Source organism: Melanaphis sacchari, unplaced genomic scaffold (assembly GCF_002803265.2).
Source record: "Melanaphis sacchari strain LSU unplaced genomic scaffold, SCAv2.0 Contig43_pilon_pilon, whole genome shotgun sequence".
Taxonomy (NCBI): Eukaryota; Metazoa; Arthropoda; class Insecta; order Hemiptera; family Aphididae; genus Melanaphis; species Melanaphis sacchari.
In genome coordinates this window covers 1,746,598-1,772,427 of record NW_020271284.1, presented here as the reverse complement: position 1 = coordinate 1,772,427, position 25,830 = coordinate 1,746,598, and the positions used below count along the sequence as shown (strand labels likewise).

Below are 25,830 nucleotides of genomic sequence, written 5' to 3'. Positions count from 1 at the left end.
AAGTGTTTAGTTTAAAGTTTAGGTTTTGAATAGAAAATTGATCTAAGTTGTTCTTTAGAGTTGTTAAAATTAAAAATTCTTTGATTTTTTTTAAAAAAAAATTTTGGTAACAAACAAAAAATTTAAAAAAAAAACGGGAATTTATACACTAAATCAGATTTTGATTAATTTAATTCCTATTGGACTCTACGTAATAACTTACAACAGCAATAAATATTGATACACAATTACAAAAATTTTCGAAAAATGTTCATGAAATTTCTGACACGCTAAGTCTATGACATAATGTTATGACTTATGACTTATTATTTGATTTATAAATTATATCAAAAACAATAAAACGTGTGATTGACTTATTATTAATAATTTTTATAGTATTGTTATTTGTTACCAAAATGTGCACACAAAACATAAATACGCACAACTGAATAATATATTAGGAATTCAGATAGTAAACTCGTCGAGTGCCAAATGGCACATTGGCACTCGACAAAACACAATTAATGTATTTATTTTATCTGTATCATTAAAAGGCAATGTATGCGTGCTGTCGGATAAGCGATCCACAGTTACGTCTATCGCACCAGTAGTTTTAAACTCGTGTATGTACTACACAATGGTTTACTTTAAAGTGAATTTTTAAAATTTTACATTTTACAACCAGGGCTAATAGGGATTTTTTGACTTCACGAAAAACAAATAATTTTTTTTTGTTTGCATAGTTTCCATTGGTTACACTGTTATAGAAAACAAAATAACGCAGAATATAATTAAAGCGTATTTCAATTTTCATTTCATTTTTCATTTTCATTTCATGTATTCCGTATTCCGTGAACATAGTTATTTTAATAAAATTGTTAATAATTTAAGACCTGTACAAGACTTATACAAAATGATCGTGTTAAGACCATCTGTAGTGCATAATACAGACCTAACGGAGTAATAATAATAATTAATACGGGGTAAATATGCCGGTATTATTTAATTTGTCACGGCGCAGTGCACCCGAAAAAATCTATTTCGTCGATATCGCCGCAGATTTTGGAAAACCGTTAGCCACTTAATCGAGGCGACAACAGCAACAACGTTATTATCGTTATACGTTTCTGTAATAAATATTATTGTTCATCTTGTACACGGAACATTTCATCTGTTCTGTGTAAAGAGCGCGCGCCGTATCATTGTATCAAGCGATAATCATATTTTCGTTTCACTATCTCCGGTCGGTGTCCTGTGTGATGTGTCAGAGCGGCCGTTACGGGACGCGACGGTGACGGTGCCCATAGAAAACGCCAAAACGGCGACTATTTGCCTACACAGTACACATCCGTTGCGGCGTTCGTTTTTGTTCGTTATCGCTCAAAACGCCTCTCCTCCACGCGCCGGCCCCACCATTGCACGCCCCACTCGCGCGCACACCGAACATCCGCCGCCGCCGCCGCCGCCACAGCAGCAGCAGCAGTCTTTGATTCTCGTAAAGTCGTAACACAAAATAGTAAATACAATATCACGATATTCATTATTCACTATTCACGGTGAATAGTGATAGAAGAAAAAAAAAAAAAAAAAAGTAAAAATATCGAAGACAAAAAAAGAAGACTGCGATAATACGTAAAGTCGAACGCGTTTCGTTTTTCCGACTTATCATCCCGTTGTCGGACTCGGGTACATCGTTTTGGACTCGTCACCGTGTTTTTGTTGTCCCTCCCGTTACCGACTTTTTTGTTAATACATTTTTATCATTTGTCCGCCGCCGTCGCCGACCACGACGATTAATTATTATTGCCGACGTTTTCGTCCCCAAACCCGTTGATTCTGTTATCGCGCACCACCTTTATCCGTGCCCGATAGAGTATCGCGTCGTCCCCTGGCGGTTGATTACCAACACGGATGTCCGTCTAAAAGGAATTAAAACCTCTCGCAAACGTGGCGATTACTGTGAAATCAAATTCTAACTATCGCCGCAGACGTCGTCTCATTGATGTGTGACGCCGAGCGAGATGATCGAAAACTGTAATGCGACAGTAGTTGAGTCTGCACATTAAGATTTGGCTTGAACATTCGCTGTCCTCTGTCATCGGTCCGTTGTAAATGTTCACTGGTACGTAAAACACTGTCTGTAGACCATGCTCGTCGTAAAATTACAGTCTACTTCTGTGGATGATATATACTCCATAGTCCATACACCTATTGGGCGTATGTGTCAGCTTCGATATTTTACTGTTTTTAACCACTAGTTGCTCAATATAATTTTTGTCAAATTGTTAAAATTGTTTCACTCCAAGGTAATTTAATATGCTTAGGTATGTGCAAGACATTTTAAAATAAATTTTGAATACCTTAAAAACAATGATGATTGTACATTTATTTGTAAATGTTAAATTATTATAAAAACGCTGTTGCATGTGACCAACTTGTTTTAGTATCAATAACAATTTAATAGGTAAATCACTAAAAAAGATAAAGATAGTAATAGAAAATAAATTCTTACGTATCTATTAAATATAATTTACACTAAGTGGATACCTACTTATTATTAGGTAAATTTATTTTTATGTTACTCAACAAATGTGTGTTTGTTTATTGTTTTTACAACTTAATAACAAAACTTTCAATAGAATTAAGAGCCATAAAAATATAGATATTTATGGCCTTATAGCTTCTCCGTTCAAACAATTTTTATTGTTTTTTCATTTTTACAAATATATTATCCATTTAAGTTCATTCTAAACACCTAGGTCTGAAGATTATATAATATACTTATCAATCGCGTTTAGGGCCAGTAAAATTTACTACTGTAAATATACATCATTGGAAAACTAAAGGTATGAGCAAAATTGAGTTGATTCATTTATATTTATATTTTGTTTTATTATTTGAACATGAACAATGTAGGTACATATGCAAATAAGAGTTAGATATTGAAAAATTACCTCAATTTTTTACTTACAACTAACTTGACTAGGTTTATAGTATCATTTTATTTAGCTGCCTTTTAATTCAATAATGGTATTATTGATATGATATTGTAAACTGTATGAGCATTACATTTCTTCTGGTTTTGTTGTCTTAAGAAATATATTTCTTGACCATAATTTTATTTAAATGTATTTAAGAAAAACTTCTTTTTTGAAGGCAATTTATACAAAGTGTTCATCTTCTATGGAAGAGTCGAGTAAAATACCAGCTAAACAATTACAATAAAAAAAAAAAAAATGTAAATAAATTAAGCAACTATCGCAATTTATAAATAAAAAAATGTATACAACTTAAGTATTTTAATATATAAAGTTGTATTTGTGCAATGACCTTAGTAGCCACGCCTGATATTAATGTCAATTACATATTAAAATATATTTAAAAACTTAAGTCATTAGCTTAAATTTATAATTGATTATGTATTATTTTTTAATTTTCAGATAATCAATCACTATGGGAAAGCTGCTTTCCAAAATTTTTGGTAACAAAGAGATGAGAATACTTATGCTTGGTTTGGATGCAGCTGGAAAAACAAGTATCCTTTTATGTATGATTCATATTCAAAATGATTATTGATGTTTATTAATTAACAATAATTTAAAATTCAAGTCATATAATATTAACTCTTACAAAATATATTTAACAATTTTAATTAATACCTACTATAGTTCTTTTTTATAATTTTAAACTAAATTACCTTAAGAAATTCTTCATAACTAATTAAGTTTGTTCATTGTAATTTTATGATAGAATTGATTGAGTAATATTAACTGAAACACATTTTTTATATTTATCTATGTTTAAAATGTTAAAACACGTACCTACTAACCTACTATAATACTTAATCTACAATTCATGTTGAATTATGTATTATAATATTTTATTTATGAAATTTAGTAACATTTAGAATGTTACTGAATATGAATATAAATATTGTTTAATAGCGATTAAAATGCATGAGCTAATCAGAATACTCGTCAGAATTTCAATTTTTTTTTCAATTTAAATAACCTCTTTATTTTTAACAATACTAATCAATAAAAAATTATTCAATAGTTAGACCATAATTAATATAGACCCTATGTACCTGTAAAGACTTTAATTATATATTTTAGTCTAAAGCTATTGTTACAAAATTAAGTCAAAGCTTCTGTTTCTTTAAAGAATTAATAATTTAATTTAGATAAAATTTCATATTATCATTTTGTAATATCTTAATTTAAGAAAAAAAAATTAATATTCATCTTATTTATAGATGTCAAAAACTTTAAAATAGACATTTTTCCTATTAAAATATATTAGCTATCTTGTACAAACTAAAATTAGGTCAATCTGTAACGACAATACCAACAGTTGGCTTCAATGTAGAAACAGTTATTTATAAAAATGTCAAAATTAATGTTTGGGTAAGTTATCATGTTATTAGTTGTATATAAATACAAACAAATGATAAATTAACAAATTAATCTTTCATAGGACGTTGGGGGTCAAGACAAAATACGTCCACTATGGCGACACTACTACACAGGCACACAAGGTTTGATCTTTGTAGTAGATTGTGCAGATCGTGATCGTATAGATGAAGCTAAGCAAGAGCTACATCGGATTATTAATGACAGAGAGATGAGGGATGCAATCATTTTAATATTTGCTAACAAACAAGACTTGACCAATGGTATATATTATTATACTTTTCAATTTTAAGTATACCCTGATTTAATGTCTTATTTTTTAGCAATGAAACCACACGAAATACAAGAAAAACTTGGACTAACGAGAATACGGGATAGAAATTGGTATGTTCAACCATCGTGTGCTACCACAGGAGATGGATTACATGAAGGCCTTGCTTGGCTCACATCAAATTTTAAACAATGATATCAAAGTATAACACAATATTATACTTTGAATATCATTATTAATTTTTTTAAGAAAGCTTAGGACTAAAAGAAATTCCAAACGTACAAATTGAGTACATTAATTGTTAATTATAAATAAAAGTGAACATCAATATTTAAACTAAGATGTCCATTTTAATAATAATTTCTCTGAGAGGACTGGCCTAATAAAATACTGAATTATTCACAATTGTTTAAATATTATAATTATAAATTGTATAATGTGTACTGAACAAAATTGTCATGCGCTAAAACTGCCGAACTATTTATTTGATGTGTATATTTGTAAATTGATTCCAAATCAGTATCAGTATACATATTAGCTTAAACAATAAAAAGTAAGCAATATTATTTATATATATACATATAAATTAATAAAAATAAAATATTTGTTCTTGAGTTTAGAATATTTTATCTTAGGCCTGTAAATTAGTATATTTAATATGTACTAAATATCATAATATTTTATACATAAATACAGTTCATAATAATTAGCATTTTATTTAAAAAAAAAAAAAAAAATTGTAATAATATTGTTTCATCTGTGGAAGAATCCTATTTTTTATTTTTATTGTTATTTATTATTTTGTACAAAATATTGAATAAATATATATAAAAAAATATTATCGCTTTCTAATTTTAATTTGTTTGGCAAAGTAAAATTTAGTAGTCTTCATACTTTTAGATCCTGAGTTGAATCCTGAATTTATTGATTTTATAATAATGTAGGTTTTTTTAATATAAACGTAATATGGAATAGACCAAATATATTTTATATTATCATTTTATAAATATTATACAATTTAAAAAATATTTTGGTACATTATTTTTTCAACTCTAAAAAGTTAAAAATGTAATACTATTATACTATGTTCTTTGAAAATACATTGACATAATATTTGAAATTCAATTTTCTACATGATTGGATATTGAAATGGAAAATTAGATTTTTTCACCAATCTATAACATGTAGTACTAATAAAATGATAATAGAAACAAGAAAGTAAAGACTTTAATAACTGTAAGTTTGAATCTCTATTACTTCTAGCACCGTTACAGAGTCATCATTTTAATTAGTAAATCAAATCTTCAATTAGAATTTTATGAAAAACCATTAAATAAAAAACTAATTCTAAGTAGACCGTCTCTGTCAGACTAGTTATAAGGATAGACATTTTATAATTTATTAGTTATTTTAGTGCAATTTATTAAATATTGATTGCAGAGAATTGGAACATTTTGATATTATTTATTACTGTGTATAGGTAAGTTCACACTTCACAATGGAATTTTCAAATTATCTATATTGCAGAGCTAATCATACTTTTTTATTACTATACAATGGCACAAATTTATTTAATTATAATATATATTTTTGGCTAAAAAAATTCATCCTTTATTGGCTTACACTATTATTAAATAATATAAATATGAATTAATTAAAAATGTTTATACATTTTTTAATATAGATAAGAATGATAAGATATATAGAACCAAAGAGGTACTCTGTGACGCTTATAGTTGATTTTGTGTACTTACCGTTGCATGTCTATTTGTATAATAATTAATAATTTAAATAATTGACAATTGACACATTCTATGTAGATATAGTTCTGAAATCGATAAATTTTTTTAGAATAATGTTAATTACGTAATTTTATTACTGAGGTTAACAGTTGTGTTAATTATAGATAGGTATACGTATATATTTGTATTTTGATTTATTTATATTTAAGTTTTTTTTTTTTTGTGTCCAATCACGAGATAAATACATACGTGGAAAAGAAGTTATTCCAAAACTATTCAATCATTAACTAGGTAACAAAAAAAATTCAATATTTTTATGTGATTACTGATTAGTAATTTTTTAAATTAAGATAATACCTATTCTAGAGCGGTTTTGAGCTGCAACAAATTTTGGAATGGATTTTTCACTTAAAAAGACTAGAATATGTATGAAATTAAATCTATAATTGTACATAAAAAAAAAATAACTAAAAAAACAATTGCACTCTTTTAAAACAATTAATATAATTATTCACTTAATGCTTCCTTAAATTTTTTATTACACTCAGTATAATGTACATTGCTATAATAAGTGGGAGGAGAAGAACAGTAAATACATCAATTAAATACGATTGATAAAAATTTAAGTGAATCTTTTGGCTTTTTAACAATTCTTTCGATTCATTCTTATTTCTTATTACATACTCAGTCCAGTATACTGCTGTTTCGAGAGGTGAATGCGGTCGATCATGATACAATTGTTGTAATTTTTTCATGTTAATCCTGAAATTAATAATAAAATTCGTTAATTAAAAATTTATTATTTATTAGATTTTCATACATATATTTTTCGGTCAATGCTTTATTAATAGCGTTGAAAAGTTGATCACTATCCAAATGTTTGTATTCTATAGCCACAGCCACTTCTTTTTCGATCAACAAATGGGTATTAAAAAATTGATCGCCAAATATTGGTATAGCTACTACTGGTACACCGCAGTGTATTGTTTCGATTACACTCATCGCACCAGCATGTGTTATAAATAATAATACCTTTGGGTGCGCTACAAAAAGTTTTAATATTATTTTGCTTATTAAAAAAATATATTATTTAGGTTAATTATATTTTTCGTCTATCTACCTAAAAGATCTCGCTGTGGGAACCATTTGACCACTTTTACATTCATTGGTGACTGTATTTTGAGTTTTTCAGCATCAAATTTCATAATAACTCTTTGTTTAAGTTTCGAGAATGCATCGAGTATGTTGTACAATTTGTCCGCGCTCAACGATGCTTCTGACACAACAGAGCCCAAACTGAATAAAATCACACCATAATCTGCATTATTAATAAAATCGTTCAGGTCCTGCGTATTCATCAATAAACAAACATTTAGGTGTCATTACATTTTTTAATTAAAAATATTATATTTCTGTATGATTTTTAATTACTTGCGGAACAGGCTTTTCGTCGACTACATGAATACCGCCAACCTCGACAATTCCTGGCAGTGCGGGACTGGGTAGAAACACGCTATGATAGTTATTTGTCATAATCATACTTAAATTAGCCAACGATTTTATAACTGATTCCATTTGTATGTCATAATGATGTTTGATAATGTCCTTAATTTTGAAGTTGTAAATTAATTGAAACATTATATCAATATATACCCAATTAATTGTATTTCTGATTCGCTGGAAAAATGACATATGGTCCCCGGAACTACTTGCGTAAGAAGGCATGTAAGACATGGTCGTCTCCATTCCCATCAGATCGTGTATCCACGGAAATGTGATCATTGGACAATAACCAATAATCGGTGCGTCTACAACTGCAGCAATCGGTGCAAATGTTGGTGTTGATGTAAAAAATTCGACAATCACCAAATCGAATTTTCGACCGGACTGTAGGAGTTTCACAACTGGCGGATGATTGATAATAGACGCATATATGTCGGCGTTTTTAATTACACGTAACATAAAATTAATTGGTCCGAAGTTGGTGGTCTTCAATTTCGAGTGCGGTTTCAATCCGGAAATGTCGATGTGTGATAAATTGGTTCTTTCCACAGTATCCGGGAAATTCGTGATCGCCAATATTTTATGTCCGCGATCCAATAAGCTGTAGATTAGAGGTTGAACAACACGGTAATGACTCTGAGCAGTCGTCGGGGATATGACCAGAATTTCCGACGACCAAGTTTGTTGTGCAATTACTAAGGCACAAAAAACCACAACGACGAACGATATTAACTTCATTTTGTTCTTCTCCACTTCTTTATTCACCCACAACTATTGGATAAACAGATTTTAATAATACTTGATGTAAATGATATAATTATTGCTGTAAAGTGTATAATAATTAATAAGTAAAAAGTATCGAGTTTAGATTAGATTAATATTTGTAGACTGTAGCGAAGAAAAATCCAGTAGGTAAGTAAAATGAATATAGTTTGTGTGCTCTGTAAGTAGGTATTTAACTGTATGTCTATAAATAATGTATACCTATCTACCAACTTACTATTTTTGATTCGTTTATTTTATGTATGAACTTCCAATATGAACCGACATAAAAATACTGAAAACTATATCTAGGTAGTATTTTGCGTATCTACTATCTATTGCGAATACGTTTGTATCATGGCCTAGGAAATATCCAAGTCGACCAAATCCGTGATTTGTACATACGATTTACCCATACTATTTACTAATATGATAATTATATAATCATAAATTATACCAAAGACTTAACCTTCAGGCTTCTATTCTAATTTCTCAACACGTGTTATTAACTGCACGAAGGATAATTATTTCAAACTACACGAATGTATTTTGCAAAAAAAATAAAAATGATCACCTTAAAATACTAATCGTGATTCCTTACATTAATGTAGTTGGTATACATGCTACTATTACTAATCTATTATACTTATTAGTCATTTTAATTTGCTTAATAGGTAGGTAGGTAGTTAAATAGTAGACACCAAGACGTGTGGATTTTCAAATACGTACGTATACGTATGTACAGATAACAGATGTACTAACCACTAACGGTTATAAAGAATCTTAAAAATACGTACCTATTTAAAGATATTTCATGTTTGAATAAATTGGATGCTGATACCTTATTGTGATATCCTCTGAAAGCAATTTGGTAATTAGTTAATAGTACAAAATATTAATTAGGTACTATTTGAAGTACATACCGAAAGCCGGAAAGCGTCAAGTCTTAATCAATGAACCTATTAAATCTTTATTGATTTTCATAAAGTTGAACTGATATCATCCTATTTACATTTGATTTTTCATAGGTACACGGTATACCTTTATGTAAGGTAATTGGTTATGTAATTTATCTATTCATATTTCATATAAACCATTAATAGTTTCTAGATGTCTAGTACGTGTTGTAAGTAGGTAGTATATAGGCACGTAAATATATTGCAGTTTGAAGAGTGGTTGGAGGCATGGGTGTGCATTTACACAGAAAAATAATATGATCTAAAATCTTATAATAAGTATTACTACTATAGATTATTATCTAATTACCTAAAAAGCATATAAATTATTTTTCTTATCACTCTAGGGATTTTAAATACAACATATTATACATAGTTACACATAGTCGTATTGACGATTTGGTAGGTATACGCAAGATCAAAAGTTTATTTAATTTATATTTTGAGATTTTTTATGACATATTTTGCCTCTCCCCCTAAAATTGAATCAATATGGGCGCCCATGGTTAGAGGATGACCACATAATTCCAAAAATGTTTTCAAAAAACAGGTTTTTTTAACTCGACCAGATAACTCATATTTGTAAAATTTAAATTTAAATTTTTAATCTGTGAACCCTTCTTCCGAATTTTTTTGTTAACGTGTCTAATTGTATGGTATGTTTATAGTTACTATTTAATGCTCACAAATATAACATGAATGATTAAATAATTTTAATATTAATAAAAATTAAAACTACGTACTTAAAAATTGAATAAAGAGTATAAATATAATAATAATAACAACTAACGTGAAAAACAAAATTATTGAAATCTTTTTTTTTTTTTGTTATAATTCAAAAACGAAGACTAAAATCTGCGAAAATTATTTATATTAACATTTTCCAGACACGACGAAGTTTTAAAATATTTTGACCTTTTTTGAGCCATTTAAATCGTTTGTAATTTTTAGTTTTAAATGTTTTTATTTGATTTATAAAGGATAAAATTATTGTTTGCAAGTAACAAAAGCTCAAACAATACAAAATTGTCACAGCAGTTTAAAAGTACAGTGACAGTTTTCGTTTATAAGCGTTTGCGAATATTTTTGTAGACATTACCTATTATACAATAGTTGTCAGACGGCAGTCTGGCGCCGCTCAAAATTAATTTTCATCAAATTTAATAAAATATAACCATGGACCATGGACATTAAAATATTCTAATATTTCTATTGTTCACGATTTTACGAGCGTACCTAATACATATCGACGAATTCAAACTCGACACGTCCATTATTCATTTTTCAGTGTGAAGCGTACGACGTTTACCAGTTTTAAACACGCCTACGCGTAACATTAACAATCCCAATAATAAACTTTGTGCCCGATCAACAAGTACCGGGACGTTGCACTATATAATACGAATGCATAATAGTTGGACTAATGTTATCTCCGTCTTACACACGTACGACATGGTAAATTTTTGTTCATCAGTTTCAATAATGTGTTTTTAATTTTGATATAACAGTGAATTAAGATATTATCAAACTTTTAGGTAAGAAAATTATCTTTGTTGTCTCGTTGGTTTTTTACAATATTTTAATTTTTAAGTGAATTATGAGCATTTTAAAATATTTATATTTTTCATATTCATAACTGAAAGTGCTGTCCATCAGTCAACATTGGGTACCCAATCTACTTTTTTTAATTAATATAGTATCATAATTGTAATAATGTAATACCACTCATAAATCTTACCACTACTGGTCTATAGGTTAACTATACATATATTGAACTATTATATCGATGGTATTGTTAGTAAAATGCAATTCGTGCAGTAATTTCCGATAGAAACTGAACATAATGCATGATTAAACATTTATACTATTTATAGGAATGTAACAATAATACTTGTTTTCTTTCTTTATAATAATTCCAAACTTTGGTAGGTAATAATATTGTGTATTGACATAGTACGTAGTGTGTTGTGTGTAGTATCTACGTAATAAAATTATATATAGATAAATAAAAACCTATTTATAAACAAATTATAATGCCTATTATAATCTATTGATACTTATCTAGTCCAATGTCCAAGTTCATTAGTTGTAATACAATTCGATGGGTTATTACTTATTAGCAAATCAGTGTAATACTGTAATATACTATACAGGTGTATCTGTACGGTTTTATAGGTAGTGTTTTTTTTTCATTAATATTTTATGATAAATTAACTAGTTATGGACATAATTGAGTAAAAATAATAATAGATTATGTAATCAAGTGATTTTTGCATTATAGTAACTCGAGTACTCATTACTCAACTAACGAGGTAGTTTATTTGAAACATTTTTAAAATCCAAGTCCAAAACTCCGAATAACGTAAACAATTGAATGAACGCTATTAATTATTATTTTTTTATTTATAATATTTTAATTTTTAATCATGGTACTTTATATTATTATTATTATTATCATTATGTACGTTATTGCTTAATTATGCTTAAATAAAGCTTTCTTAAACAAAACAAAATTCCCCAACACAGCCTTAACTCGTAATATGAAAATATGTTAGCATAATAATATCTATTGTAGGTATAATAAATTGTTCATAATAATTTCAATATTTATTATTTTTTATAATAATTTTCCAGGTTAAAATTGTTAGAATAAAAAATGAGTTTATGATTGGACAGTTGATTATTTCGACTATTTTGAGTAACGACTTAAAAGTAATAAGTAATAACTAATAACTATTGTCTATTAATATTCCAAGTCATTTATTAATTGAAATTTTATCGATTACTATTCAAGTAACGCATAATAATTAATATTATATCAATTAAAAATTTCAAGTGATTATTAGGAATGATATTATCTTTACTTTAAAAATATATTGATTACTAATAACTCAATTATGCCCATTACTAGAATTAACACGTATTTCTCCTTATAATAAACAGAATGATAAGTATTTAATTTATAAGTTTTTTTTATTTATTCAAAAAGACAATTTATAACCTATACTCAATAATTACAATAAGCAAAATTGATATTTACATAGAATTAAGTAACACGAATATTGTGTTGAGGAAGAAACCCAATGGTGACACATCCTTTAATTTATTAGTTAAAAAAATTATCTCGAAAGTCGATAAGTATATTGACATTTAATGGATATATTTTTAAGAATAGGTACTGAAATACATGTTGAATTCTCGGAGTAAAATATATCACATTACTATATTTCTGAAAACTTCAACAAGTCCACCGACTTTCAAAGTACCAAACACGGCAAACAAAGTAATTTCCATCTTAATGAAATCTCAATGATATTAATTAACAATATATAAAAATTAAAATCCGCTTATTAAAAATATTACTATTATTTGAATATCAGGACACAGTAATAATCAATGACATGAAGAAGTAAACCGACAAACAAAAGGCGCAGCACTGTACCACTAGAAAATTCCTAATCCCAATAAAACTAAAATCTTAGACATAACAAAAGAAACAATATGAACATTTACACTAGCTTAATACTTTGTCAAATCAAAAAACACAACTAAAAAAAAATTGTACTTTCATACCCTACTGGAACATCTAAAAAAAGTAGAAGCAACTATCAATAGATTAATAATCGACCATACAAGATTAACACGAAGTTACTAATTGGGAAATAACAGCCAATAACTTGTACTCATGCAAATTGACTGACTGCCTATCGACTATCATCTATATGTGGTATGTACCTATCTCTCAAACGACCTCATTCCCTTCCTCAAAGATACTGGATTGGATCAACAAATTTAATAATTACAATTAATCAATTTACTTTTTTGTACATGACATTATTTATATAAAATAAAGTGTAAGTTAATTTGTTTTAACATTTAAAAAAATATAAATTTAAACTAAAATTGTATATTTCAATAAAAAAATAATAAAGCATATCTTACCCAGCTAATTATGAGTTCAAATAACTATGGCCTTGCAAGCAGTAGGCACTAAATAAGTAGGTTCAGAATATTTTTTGAATGAGCCACTGAAGTAGGTTCAGAATAGTAATTACCTCTTCTCCCCATAATCTGTTATTTGAATAGTTTAATATATATTATGTAATATGAAATAAAAATTGTGATACAATATATTTATTAATAAGCATGATAGGCACTTATTGGCTATTACAGTATTTTAATCATAAGTATAAATATTTAAACACCGTAGAATAAATGAAATGTTATTAGTGTTTCATTTAATCTATGATAAATAGTTTTGGGCATAGATAACTAAAAATGTATTAATAACCTATAGACACGTAGATAAAAAAAAAATGTTAGGGTTTGATGGTTATAATTATCTGAAGTAAACAAAGTTAATATTTTAATATTATATGCATAAATTTTAAATCAGAATTTACTTCAAACTTACTTGTGATGTAAAAAAGATTGTATTGTTTTCATTCAATTAGTTAATGGTTATTTAATAATTATTATATAGATAAAATTAAAATTATAACAGAATCATCTTATCTAGATAAGTTACACAACTATTTAATGTGAGATAATGCATAAAATAACAATATTTAAAACAAATTAATTATATGCAATTCTTGTCAAAAACGCTTTATTGTAAAAAAATGCTTATTTTCAGTTAATGAATTATCAACTTAAAAATATATATTCATCTCTATATACACAACTAATTACATATTTAAAAATAATCATATAGTCATACAATTAATCTTCTTTCATGGTTTCATCCATTTCTAAAACATTAATAGTTTTATTAATTTCTGGTGATACTTTATTATCATCAACGTCCATTTTTTGTCCTTCATCCATTTCTAAGGGTCCAATCTTTTCTTTTTTCTCTCTTATAGTATTGTCATTTTCACTATCATCGTCAGTATCTTCAGAATCAGAATCTGCACCAGGATGATCAGACTTAATAATTTTTTTTTCAACACATGTTACTGATTCTCCAGGCTTAATCCAATTATCCACAGGTTTAATTTCCTATAATACAAAGTAACAATAAATTATAAATGACTACACATGGATGAACTGAAACAGTAATATAATGTGAACATACCTGATGAACTTGTTTTAATTCCTGAACTCGTTGTAAATAATAATCAAATACATATTTAGCTATTTCAGGCATATCTTGTACTATAAAAACTTGACTTTGAGTGTCTATAGGACTATCAAGTATTCTATTAGTAGGGTAATAATCAGCTGGTAGAAGATGCAATTTTAATGGCCGTTTTGTTAACTAAAAGACAAAATGAAAAGTTATGATTGATACTTGTGGTGTTGGTTAATTTATAAGCTTACAAGTTTGAATGATGGTGATAATTCAAAGCAATTGCTAAATAGTGATACATTAGCAAAAATATATAGACCAAGTCTTGCTCTAGACATAGCAACAACAAGACGCCTGACATCTCTTAAATGACCAACAGTTTTTGTCCTTACCAATGACAATAGTACATAATCATTTTGTTGACCTTGATACTTATCTACTGTAGTTACCTGAAAATTAAATGAAAAATTTAGTAAAAATATACTTTGCTTAACAAGAGTAGTATTTTAATTATTACCTTATGAGGCCAACCAATCAGTGGATTAGAACCACAGCGCATATTTATGATTTCTCTGATTAAATGTTTTTGACCATTATATGTACTCAAAATAGTAATTTTACTAGCAGGATAACCAATTAGTCTCATATACATGTAAACTGACACACAATATTCCGCTTCGGCTAAATTCTAAAAAATTGTATACATTAATGATTAATGAAATATTTATACATTATAAATAATAGAATATTTAACCTGGATGAAATGAGGGTTTGGTTCAGTTTCTCCAACACCATTAAACAACCCGACATCAATTAACTGATATTCATAAGAAAAACCAGCATTTGCTTTATGGTATTCTGGAGCAGTTAACACGTGGTTTAAATTTCCTAAGTTATTATAGCGCCAATTGTATAATTGACTTAAACTATAAGTAAAACGATTTATGAATTATTATTATTTAATTAATAATCATTTTAAAATATAAAGTATTGTTTAACTTAAATTACCTAGGTCGTGAACGTCCTTGAGCATCTAAATCAATAGTAGGAACCCCTAAATTTACCATGCGAGTAAATAATGATTGCTCCATATTTGAATATTTTTGAAAAGCCATATTTTTAATAACTGGTGGTAATTGATGGTGATCACCAATCATTATCCATCGTTTTAAGCGACTAAATCCATCATCAGAGTTTTGAAGTAATAAAGGAATGAATGTTTCTATCTCAAGAATTTGAGCTGATTCTTCCATCAGTATGTTATCATATTTAAAGCCAAGCTCTATAAGTTCTTTACGCTTTAATGCTGCATGAGTACATGTCATTGCTATTATTTTAACTTCTTTTACCAATAAATATCGTGAACGATCTAAACCAGTTCTAAGTAATTCAAAAGCTCGAAATTCGTCCAATTGCTTGAATATTTTTTTGATATGTCTATTGAAGAAAATATAATATGTTAATATAATAAATAATCATCTATTGACAAATGCTTAACTGAGTTCTTTAAATTTAAATATCATAGTTGTATATAACTATAATGCATATTCATAAAAATTAAAATATCTACATACCTAAAACAACCTCTAGCGATTTCCTTATCTTCTTCTAAGTTTTGACATTTGAATAATGGTTGAGGAGCATCACTGAAGAAAAGTCCAAATGGAAAGTTGTCTTTGACAATGTTAACTGTGATCGCCTATAAAATTAAATATTAATTTTTAATACATTGAATTTAAATTAATTTATTTAACTTACGCCATCTGAATTTTCTTCTATATTTTTTAATGTCATTAAATATTGATTCCACCGGGGAAGTACATGAGACCAAAAAAAGTGCATAGCCGTTTCACAAGTATATGACATATCTCCTTTTACATCCATTAAGTCTTGTAAACGTTGTACTTCATTTAATAACTGGAGTCTTTTAGCTAGAACATAATTTACTCTTCCATACCTAAATAAAAGTTTATTTGAATTAAATATTGTATTGATGTTATTAATTAATAATTTATTATTAAAAATTATTTTTCAGTCGTTAGTGAAAAAAACTTACCGACTAAAATCTTTATCTGTTTCCAAAGCTTCTTCTCCATGTCCCAGACGTAATAAATGCCGTTCATCAATGTCTAATGCCATAATTTTTTCAAATAATTGATTCAATGCTTGATTAGAATGTGTCACAATCAATGTACGTTCATTCCTCCAGTTATGGTATAAATTTGAAATTATTTGTACAGCCACATCAGTTTTACCAGTTCCTGGAGGACCAACCACTACAGTAAGACCAGGTTGCATACCAGAATATATTGCTTCAATTTGAGTAGGTGTAAAATAAATCATATTTCTAATAAAAATAAGATATTTTAGTAAATTTATTTTATAATATTTAATTTTAAATATTGTAATATTACTTTTTAGGTTGATTAAACTTGTAAGGTCCTCTATTAACAGTTTTCTCAGATTGAACAATAGCCTTTTTTAAGATCTTACCATCTGAATCAGTAGTTTCATGAAAATGAATACTAACAAATAAAACAATTATTATTATTTTTTTTTTACAATATATACTTAGAACAATAAATTTAATATACAAAAACACTAATTGGAGTTCTTACTAACCGATATGGTGGTAGCATTTTATCGGGATTGTTCTCATGTAGAACTATTTGATGATTAGGAAAACTTGATAACAAGTGGTCCATATTCAAAAATGTATCATTAAAGTTCATTACTTTTATTCTATTTGGCATTCTAATAAAAAAAATTTAATTAGTTTTTAATCAATTTGAAACATCATATAAAAAAAACCCCAACAAAAATAATTGTATTAACTTACTTATCATAACGAGCTGCTGATGGATCACCGTATCCTAAAATAATATCATGGATCCATTCAGGTACGACACATTCAGTGTTCATTAAATGACGAATAGTTTCCAATACAGCTTTAAAATTATTTTCTTTAGGTTTTCGTCTCATTATTATGTTGAAAGTTTCATAAACATCCTAAATAAAAAAATTTAATTCATGAGCATTTATTGATTGGAAAATAATTGAACGAAAATAAAGAAATAAACATACAATTTTTCCAGCAGCAACATTATCAAGATCTGCACGATATTGATTACAATCTAACCAAACACGATATGTTCGTTTTTGGCCAGGTAAGACTGGTCTTGGATCAGGTCCTTCTTCAATTACACGACCCATGTTGTCTAACATACCCTCTACTTCACAGCCTCTAACACAGACTATTGCAGTTTGTTGAAGAAATGGTTTATGATAATCAATTCTAGATCCTAAAATAAATATCAATAAATAAAATGTATATAACATTTAAAAACTAATATCTATCTTACCTATAGGTAAAATTGGTTTTACAGTTAATAAGAAACAAACATCATGTTTACGAAGATTTTCCCATTCTTCTTGAACATCTTTTTTTACATTTAATGTAACTATAACATCAGCACGAACTCTGGAAGGTTGTAAATCACCTAAAATTTTTTTATTTAAATATAAAACAAAAAAAGAAATTATAACATTTCAATATTGTAAGAAATTAATTTTATTTACCAAGATTAGGTTTTGCAACTTCTACAACCAGAAAATTATCAATAGGTAATGCCATTTTGGAATAACCACTAAAGTAAATGCTTCCATCTTCAGATTTACTAAAATTAATTAAGAATATTAATTACCATTAATAAGATTATTTTAAAGTTTTTATAATTTGCCTTTTAGTTGGTTTAAGTAATTAAAACTACTCAACCAGATAATAACAAGTTATATAAATGTTCCCATTATATATAACGTACATTCAAAAGTCATTACTTACCACGGGTTCATCCGTGTAATAGAATCTTCTATATCTTGTCTGATTTCATCTACAAAAGATATGGGAAAAACATGAAATGCATTTGTTATTAGTTTTTTTTTTTTTTTTTGAAGGGGGGACCATTATTTTGATTTTAATCAACAGTTTTTAATATTTCTGAAATTTAATATACTTTTACAACAGAAAAGGATTTTACATCAATAAAATATTATCCATGTGAATTGCTTATCATCAAATATAAAGGTATTAACATAGTCAGTATTTTATAGATATTTTAGTATTGAAGCAAGTTGTGACCATTTCTAAATTGCAATAATTTTACAATGATAATAAAGGCCTTGAAGCTTGCGCCCAAATTCACCAGAACTTTTAATACAAATTAAATTTATCATGTTATATAGAATGTATTTTTTGTAATTAATTCAGAATACAGATAGTACCTAAAGTTAATATCAAAAGAATCTAGTTGTTAAGTACCACTTGTCTGCAAGCAATATATCACCTAGACAGACACACAACAAACAAGAAAAACCTAAAATACACGCTTGAATATGTATTTTGACTGCATTTTATAAATTCGTAGGTTGACATTGAGAAATATCAATATCTTAATGCGAGAAAAAAATTAAAATTTTATTATATTCAAACTTATAAAAGAAAAAAGATGAAAACTTTAATTCAAAAAGCAATGGGCCATGACAAACTTAGTTAAAACTTCATTAAAAAGTTTCCAAATGCCGTATTACATTTTACGCACACATACAATGCTATTAAATGCATAGAATATAATCCAGAATAATATAAATGGATACATAATAATGATCATATTATTGTAGTATTAAAAAACCGATATAATTTCTTAGAAGAATGTCTTAACTCTTACAAAAACTTATATTTAAATATATTTACAAAAAAAAACATGCTAAACTAGAACATCACATTGAATTTCTCACAATCAAAATCATCAAAACATTCAATTTAATAAAGTCACTTATAAATAATAATAATTATTAAATTTGAGATTTTGATACATTAGTCAATTAACTTCCAAAGATTAAATTGAATTTTTAATATAATTATAACTATAGTTTTAATTTTAAAAGCACAGTTATATTATCTTAAATGGCATATGAATATTTATTTTAAATAGATATTCTGATATTTTAGATTTTTCCTCATTAAAATTATCAGTTGATAGGAATTAGTAATAGGTAAAAGTACTTATTAATTAATTATAGAAAACAAAAAATAAAAACTTACATGTAGATTCTAATCTGAATAATTGAAAATTACGCAACAAGTAATCATGAAGAGTTAAAAATTGTAAGTTCAATTTTGGTAATGCCAAACATTTATTGCCATTATAATATTCAGTAGGAACTACAGCTTCATTCCATATAATATCTTCTGTTGGATAAAGTGGCATTCCATTCAAAATTTGTAATTGTGATTCTCTAGCTTCGTGGTGAGATACCTTAAATAAAATTTAATAATATTAGTAAAAATAAATTCTATGAAATAATATTTTTGTTATGACAAAAATTATTTCTGAACAAGTAAAAATCAATATAGAATATACAATTTATATGAATATAAAAAAAATTAACTTAAATTAAAAATATAATTGTATACACTTGGAAACTTTAAATATAACAACTATAATTTAAAATAAGTTGTTAGTAACTAAGAATAATCTATAAATTCAGATGTAAGTATCCACATTTGAATCGATTATTAAAAAAATCCTTATAGTGTTTATAGTATTACTTACAAATAAAACTTAAAAATTGATGGAGTCAATCATTACAATCAATATTTTAATAATGATAAACTACTATCTCACACCAAAATGAATAAAGTAAGACAAATACCCAATACTGAGTTTTTATCTTTTAGGTTTATTTATAAAACACTTCTTTTTATCTCTTTACTCTTTGCTTTTAATTAAATTGGGTTGGTAATTGTTGTTCTACATTTCCAAAGATTCTTCACTTCTTTGCTAACACAAACTTTTTTCGTGTAATTTTCTATTCTATCTATTCATCTCTTCTTTAGATGTTTACTCTTTATTTTCCTTTCAACATTAATTTCAATAACCATTCATATGACTTCCGAATCATCTTTTCTCATGACATAATAAAACTATTTCAACTAATTCTCTTTTATTTTGATATATTTATAAATTAATAAAATACAATATAATTAAATTCTAACTTATAGTAATATCATATAATGACTGGATCATTTATAGTCCAAGTATATGTCTATCCAGCCACAGCTACAAGATTTTTAAATTAATAGCTCTTTAGTTTATTACATAATTTAAAATTTTTTATGAAATATACATACCAATAAAGAAAGTAAAAACTCAGAATCGTAACGATACCAATTTTCAGTCAAACGTTTTTCTTGGTCAGGAATTAAATTTAGTTCCATAGCAATATTTTGAAGCTCTTGATTACTGAAATTAAGAATATACATCAACGTGATTATTGATATCAGTAAAATAATGTCCGTTTTTATAAAATTCTAATTCTAGCCTCCTTTCTTGCTGATGAGCAAATGTCTTCCTTTTCATGTTACAAATATAAAAATAAAACTAGGTTAAATTATTCTTCTCAATGCTAAGTCTAACATTATTTTTTAAGATCAAAATATGAAGTTTTGCTGACCCTTACTTTTCATTCAAAGATTATTTTTCCCTGTACTTTATAACTAAATTCAACTTATCTATTTTACCATATCAGGGATTTGCTTTTATTAGATTTTTGATTATTATTTTATTTTATAGTTTGATGTTGAATTCATTCAATGTGTTATATAAAATATATATCAAATAGAAATTTACTAATTTTAATGAAAACTATTTAAGTTATAAATTACCTAACTCTCCACAAGACCTAGGTATAAAAACAATAGAAGAAAAAGCTGCTGTTTTCTATAAACATTTTTACATTAGATTAGAAAACCACATAAATTTCCTGATAAAAGGCTTACATGTACCATAACTTCTTGGAAATCCCCATCAAAGACTTAAAAGAAAATGGTGCAGAGATCATCTAACTCAGGGGTCGGCAACCTTTTTGGTACCGAAGGCCAAAAAATAGTAAAAATAATTTTCACAGGCTATACACCTTATTTTATTTACATTTTAAACCAAATTTAACTTAATTAATTTAAGTTTCATCACTATTTGGTACCTATATTAATTTAACACAGTATAAATTAACAAAGTTAGATTATCAACTAACATAATATGATATTTCATATTTTTATACCAATTATAAATTATAATTGCAGGCCACAAGTAGCCCGTGAGCTGCAGGTTGCCAACCCCTGATCTAACCTTATCATATAATAACACAACATCCAAGTTAAGTGCTACTAATGGGTGGTTTCTTATTCAGGTAACCCCATAAATGTTTTGTTATCTCGATTTCACATACACTTATTGTGCTTAAATGTATAAATTGTATATTTCTTGTAAAAGTAAAAAAAAAAGTTATAAATTAGAATCATTCATTTTTTAATTTTACAAATCTAAGAATATATTTGAATTAGGTAAGTCAAACTTTCTTTGTTTTACACATTAAAAATAAATCAAAAATTCAAGTTTGATATCAATCTTAGATTCAAATTAAGGTTAAAATTAAATTTTTATCATTTTTTAACATACTAAATTTTGATTTTAATTATATTAGTTTGATTTTTTTCCAGCTTTACGATCCATTGAGGATCTTTACCGCCAAAACTACCTCCTCTCATTTCTCTCTTTATTACTTTGATTATTAAACTAAATGTTGAGAATTCGGTTTATTTAAAATAGTGTAAAATTTGTATTATTACTATAGAAACATACTATTCAACTAAAATACTTAAATAAAAAAAATATAACTTAATTTATTGAACAATTAATGTTATAATTTAAAATTTACCTCAGATTTTTGAAATGTTTAATGAGAGAATCATATTTATCAATAGCATTAATATTAGATAAAGAAAAATCTTTTAATTTAGTAAATTTTCCAAATAATGTTGCCTGAAAAATAAAAATAAAACAATTGTATTAGTATTAATGTTATTGTATACAATAAAATTTAAAATCAATTTTTGAATAAACAAAAATAAAGTTGTAAAATTTATACTTCTATTAACTTAAAAAATATTTTGTAGTTTTTATAAACATTGTTTAAAAGTTTCATCAAACTTTTAAATATCAAATAATCAAATACTGTTAAGGTTAATTAAAAAATCAATAAATTTTTATTTTTAAAATGATATTTTGGTTTAATTTTTCTTTAATCTTATAATACCAAGCTAAGCAACACTAATGGGTATCTATCATATATATTTTCTTCCCGTTATCAAATATATTTATTATGATTAAATCTTACTTGTAATGATATAATTTTATCATAATGTGCTTGCATCACTTCATTTTCTTTTAATGGATCACCAGTTGCTTGACAAATTTCAAAATGAAAATAAAATTTTAATATATCTAAAAGCTGTTTAAAAATATGTTCAATTAATCCGTTTTGTGTATGATATAACTTAAATGAACAAACCTGTTTGAAAAGGTGTCCTTCATCACGTTTGCTTAAAAAAGCTAAATAACAGCGGTTAATTAAATGAACATCATCTAAAACTGCATGGAAAAATCTTCTTGTAGGTAATGATGTTTCTAAGTCAATAAGCATTTCTAAAAACCTTTCACAGTAGTTTAAATGGTCCATAGACAAATCACCTAAACATAATATTTAATACATTAACTAATTTAAATAGAATGAATCAAAATATCTAATTATGTTGATAAAAAAATATTTAATTTTAGAAATTAACTATTAAGCGTTTACTATTAACTAGTTATAGCAATTAGCATTTATAATATTACCTTCTAATGGTATATTTTCTAAAACATTGATAAATTTAATGCATAATTTATGTAAAAAAGTTCTTTCAAGATCTGCTTTTAGTTTATTTTCTAATGACAACTCTTTATCTTTTTTTTGTAATCGGTTCCATAATTTTTGCCATTTAGGTACTTGACGCAATTCCAATATTCTTCGTCTCTGAAAAATAAAAAAAATATTAAAGATTAATGAATGTTAAAAATAAACAGCATGATTTATTAGTAATTAATTATGTTTAAAATATTTTTGATAACTATTCAACAAATTGAATTACAGAATTATAATATTAAGCAGGTACTTGTTTTGATTTATTAACACCAACACGATAAAATGTATTGTTATTATTTATCTACAAATAAGAATAATAGTATATGATAAAAAAGTTTAAGTTAAAATATGATGTGTAATACAAAGATGGACAGATTACTTGTAACTATTTTTTCAAACACATTTATAACTATAATATTAATAAAATACATACTTCTTGTAAACTACACCAAATTGATATTGACACTAGTTTTTTCATTTTATTTCTAACCAAATCAGTTTCCATACATTGAAAACAATGATTTAAAAAAACTACTAAAGCTATTTGTTCTTTTATACTGTGATCATCGGAAAGACTGGCATGTAAAACTTGATCAATAAAACCATCAAATTCAGCTGGTTGCTTTTTTAAGGCCTAAAAAAAAAATGGTAATATATTTGTCGAATACACTGAATATTTAAATAAATATAAATAATTATTTACCTGCCAAGGTGCTACTCGTTCACGAAATTTTTCATTTAACATTATAACAATAGACATCATATGTGCAAACGTAGCATTTGCGGAGACATAATTAGGCCACAAATAATTTTCCAAAAATTGACTAAATTCTAGGATCATAATTCGTCTAACTGAAAAACTAAAATTTCAAAATTATTTTAGTATATTTTATAAGATATCTCTTACTATAAACTTAGTCAAAATAATAATCAAAATTAATAATCTTAAATAACTTCTAAAAATTAGCTATTTATAACTACACATATTTATAGATAACTATTAACTATATGTACCTTAATATTAATTTAGGCAAAAATAAAATATTAAAATTAGGAGTGTACTTTAAAACAGGATACTTATTTAAATTTTTGTCAAGCACACACATAACAAGGGATGGTACATTGAGATATTTTATTTTAAATTTAAATTTTATTATTGATAATCATTAGTTAGTATTCTTTTTCTCAAGACTTTCTTTCAAGAGTACTTTTGTTATTTTCTCGTTTACTAATATATCTTAAGAGGACATAATATAGCATGTAATGGCTTTATTTTACATGTATACAGCAGAGAAAATTTTCAAAACTTTTTATGGAGTTTCAGCAAACAAATAAAGACAATAAGCTGATGGGTAAGATTACTATAAACTATAATAAATTTATTTATTATAATTTATAATATTAAGATTAACACAAAATGGATTCTAATAAACACAAATTTACTATGCTGTAAGTTTGTAAGATAGATTCAACACATGAGAAATGGATATAAGGCTTATCAAATTATCTGAGGAAAATTGTAATTGAACTACTGCTCTAACCAACAATTCTTTTAATATCTATACTTTTATAAAAATTTAAACACAGCAACTTACTTAGACTTATAGATTTCTTCATTGTAAATATCTTCAACAACCTTGGCATCATAAGGTAAGTATTGATTGGACTGTAAATTTGGTGCCCAATACTTTGAAGCTAGCTACAAAAGAAGATGCAAAATTCAATTATAATTTTAATAAATTAAATTAAGTTTTCAAAATTTGTCAAATGGCAAAATTAATTTTAAAAATATTCTAGTTCAAGTTCAAATTGAAATAAGAATAAATTATATTGTTAAGAATAGAAATGATATACAGTCAAAATACAATTCATAAAACTATGAACATTTAATATTAATATGTATATATATATAAATGTATGTATTTTTTTTTAATAAAGATAAATTAACTTCAGAAAACTTTAAAACTAACTCTGTAAGAGTTACACATTACATTACATATCTTATACATATTTGTAAATACTAGTGTATTACAAATTAATGAAAGTATGCAAATCTATATGAAAAACCATTTAACTGCAATTAAAATATTATGAACTTTGGAATATTTTCTACTCCAGTGTTTAATATTAAACATTGGTTATATATGTTATAGCTCATGAAAGTTTATTTGTTAATTAATGAATCAAAATCATTCACATTTATGAAATGTAAGAATTTAATTAAAATTGTATCACTGAAAATCATTATATATACCTGTGTAATACGATCAGCATTGATCTGATCTATGGTTGGAGCAAGATTTAAGACTACTGCTTGCTTGGAATCAGTCAT

General features: G+C 26.2%; 3 protein-coding genes across 6 annotated transcripts; 1 reads left to right on the top strand and 2 right to left on the bottom strand.

The window, feature by feature from the left end:
- The first annotated feature begins 1,383 nt into the window (after nucleotides 1-1,383).
- LOC112597821 (ADP-ribosylation factor 6) lies at nucleotides 1,384-5,238 on the top strand. The gene is made up of 5 exons (XM_025344040.1): nucleotides 1,384-2,101; nucleotides 3,420-3,514; nucleotides 4,282-4,385; nucleotides 4,456-4,654; nucleotides 4,715-5,238. Exons 2-5 carry the CDS (start codon nucleotides 3,433-3,435, stop codon nucleotides 4,855-4,857), a joined length of 528 nt encoding a protein of 175 aa, XP_025199825.1. The 5' UTR covers nucleotides 1,384-2,101; nucleotides 3,420-3,432; the 3' UTR covers nucleotides 4,858-5,238.
- Nucleotides 5,239-6,890: 1,652 nt separating this feature from the next.
- LOC112597777 (UDP-glucuronosyltransferase 2B18-like) lies at nucleotides 6,891-13,762 on the bottom strand. 4 transcript variants are annotated; one of them, XM_025343984.1, is made up of 7 exons: nucleotides 13,568-13,762; nucleotides 9,593-9,742; nucleotides 9,467-9,526; nucleotides 7,836-8,678; nucleotides 7,525-7,750; nucleotides 7,225-7,447; nucleotides 6,891-7,166 (listed from the first exon to the last, which is right to left on the bottom strand). In XM_025343984.1, the coding sequence occupies exons 4-7, from the start codon at nucleotides 8,643-8,645 to the stop codon at nucleotides 6,920-6,922; spliced, it is 1,506 nt and encodes a 501-aa protein (XP_025199769.1). In that variant the 5' UTR covers nucleotides 8,646-8,678; nucleotides 9,467-9,526; nucleotides 9,593-9,742; nucleotides 13,568-13,762; the 3' UTR covers nucleotides 6,891-6,919. The 4 variants fall into 4 exon arrangements, with proteins under 4 accessions (XP_025199769.1, XP_025199770.1, XP_025199772.1 ...); XM_025343985.1 differs by having other exon boundaries at nucleotides 9,593-9,710; XM_025343987.1 differs by lacking the exon at nucleotides 9,593-9,742.
- Nucleotides 13,763-14,277: 515 nt separating this feature from the next.
- On the bottom strand, nucleotides 14,278-25,830 carry LOC112597665 (RNA helicase aquarius). Its single transcript, XM_025343809.1, has 26 exons — nucleotides 25,753-25,830; nucleotides 25,094-25,197; nucleotides 24,202-24,358; nucleotides 23,932-24,132; nucleotides 23,432-23,609; nucleotides 23,106-23,284; nucleotides 22,932-23,045; nucleotides 22,473-22,576; nucleotides 20,887-20,998; nucleotides 19,798-20,011; nucleotides 18,538-18,586; nucleotides 18,276-18,373; nucleotides 18,059-18,196; nucleotides 17,781-17,998; nucleotides 17,536-17,705; nucleotides 17,319-17,450; nucleotides 17,111-17,221; nucleotides 16,753-17,043; nucleotides 16,455-16,653; nucleotides 16,271-16,395; nucleotides 15,705-16,133; nucleotides 15,451-15,622; nucleotides 15,214-15,384; nucleotides 14,948-15,145; nucleotides 14,703-14,885; nucleotides 14,278-14,626 (listed from the first exon to the last, which is right to left on the bottom strand). The coding sequence occupies exons 1-26, from the start codon at nucleotides 25,828-25,830 to the stop codon at nucleotides 14,348-14,350; spliced, it is 4,404 nt and encodes a 1,467-aa protein (XP_025199594.1). The 3' UTR covers nucleotides 14,278-14,347.

What these genes read in the sequence shown, in the direction of transcription:
- LOC112597821 (XM_025344040.1), top strand. Translation starts at nt 3,433, where the DNA reads ATGGGAAAGCTGCTTTCCAAAATTTTTGGTAACAAAGAGATGAGAATA. An exon ending in ATGTCAAAATTAATGTTTGG is followed by an intron (nt 4,386 to 4,455) that starts GTAAGTTATCAT and finishes AATCTTTCATAG; the next exon opens with GACGTTGGGGGTCAAGACAA. An exon ending in CAAACAAGACTTGACCAATG is followed by an intron (nt 4,655 to 4,714) that starts GTATATATTATT and finishes CTTATTTTTTAG; the next exon opens with CAATGAAACCACACGAAATA.
- LOC112597777 (XM_025343984.1), bottom strand. Translation starts at nt 8,645, where the DNA reads ATGAAGTTAATATCGTTCGTCGTTGTGGTTTTTTGTGCCTTAGTAATT. An exon ending in ACGAAAAGCCTGTTCCGCAA is followed by an intron (nt 7,751 to 7,835) that starts GTAATTAAAAAT and finishes ATGAATACGCAG; the next exon opens with GACCTGAACGATTTTATTAA. An exon ending in GCATTGACCGAAAAATATAT is followed by an intron (nt 7,167 to 7,224) that starts GTATGAAAATCT and finishes TATTAATTTCAG; the next exon opens with GATTAACATGAAAAAATTAC.
- LOC112597665 (XM_025343809.1), bottom strand. Translation starts at nt 25,830, where the DNA reads ATGACTGATTCCAAGCAAGCAGTAGTCTTAAATCTTGCTCCAACCATA. An exon ending in CAAGGACGTTCACGACCTAG is followed by an intron (nt 15,623 to 15,704) that starts GTAATTTAAGTT and finishes TTTTACTTATAG; the next exon opens with TTTAAGTCAATTATACAATT. An exon ending in AATTAAAACAAGTTCATCAG is followed by an intron (nt 14,627 to 14,702) that starts GTATGTTCACAT and finishes TTTGTATTATAG; the next exon opens with GAAATTAAACCTGTGGATAA.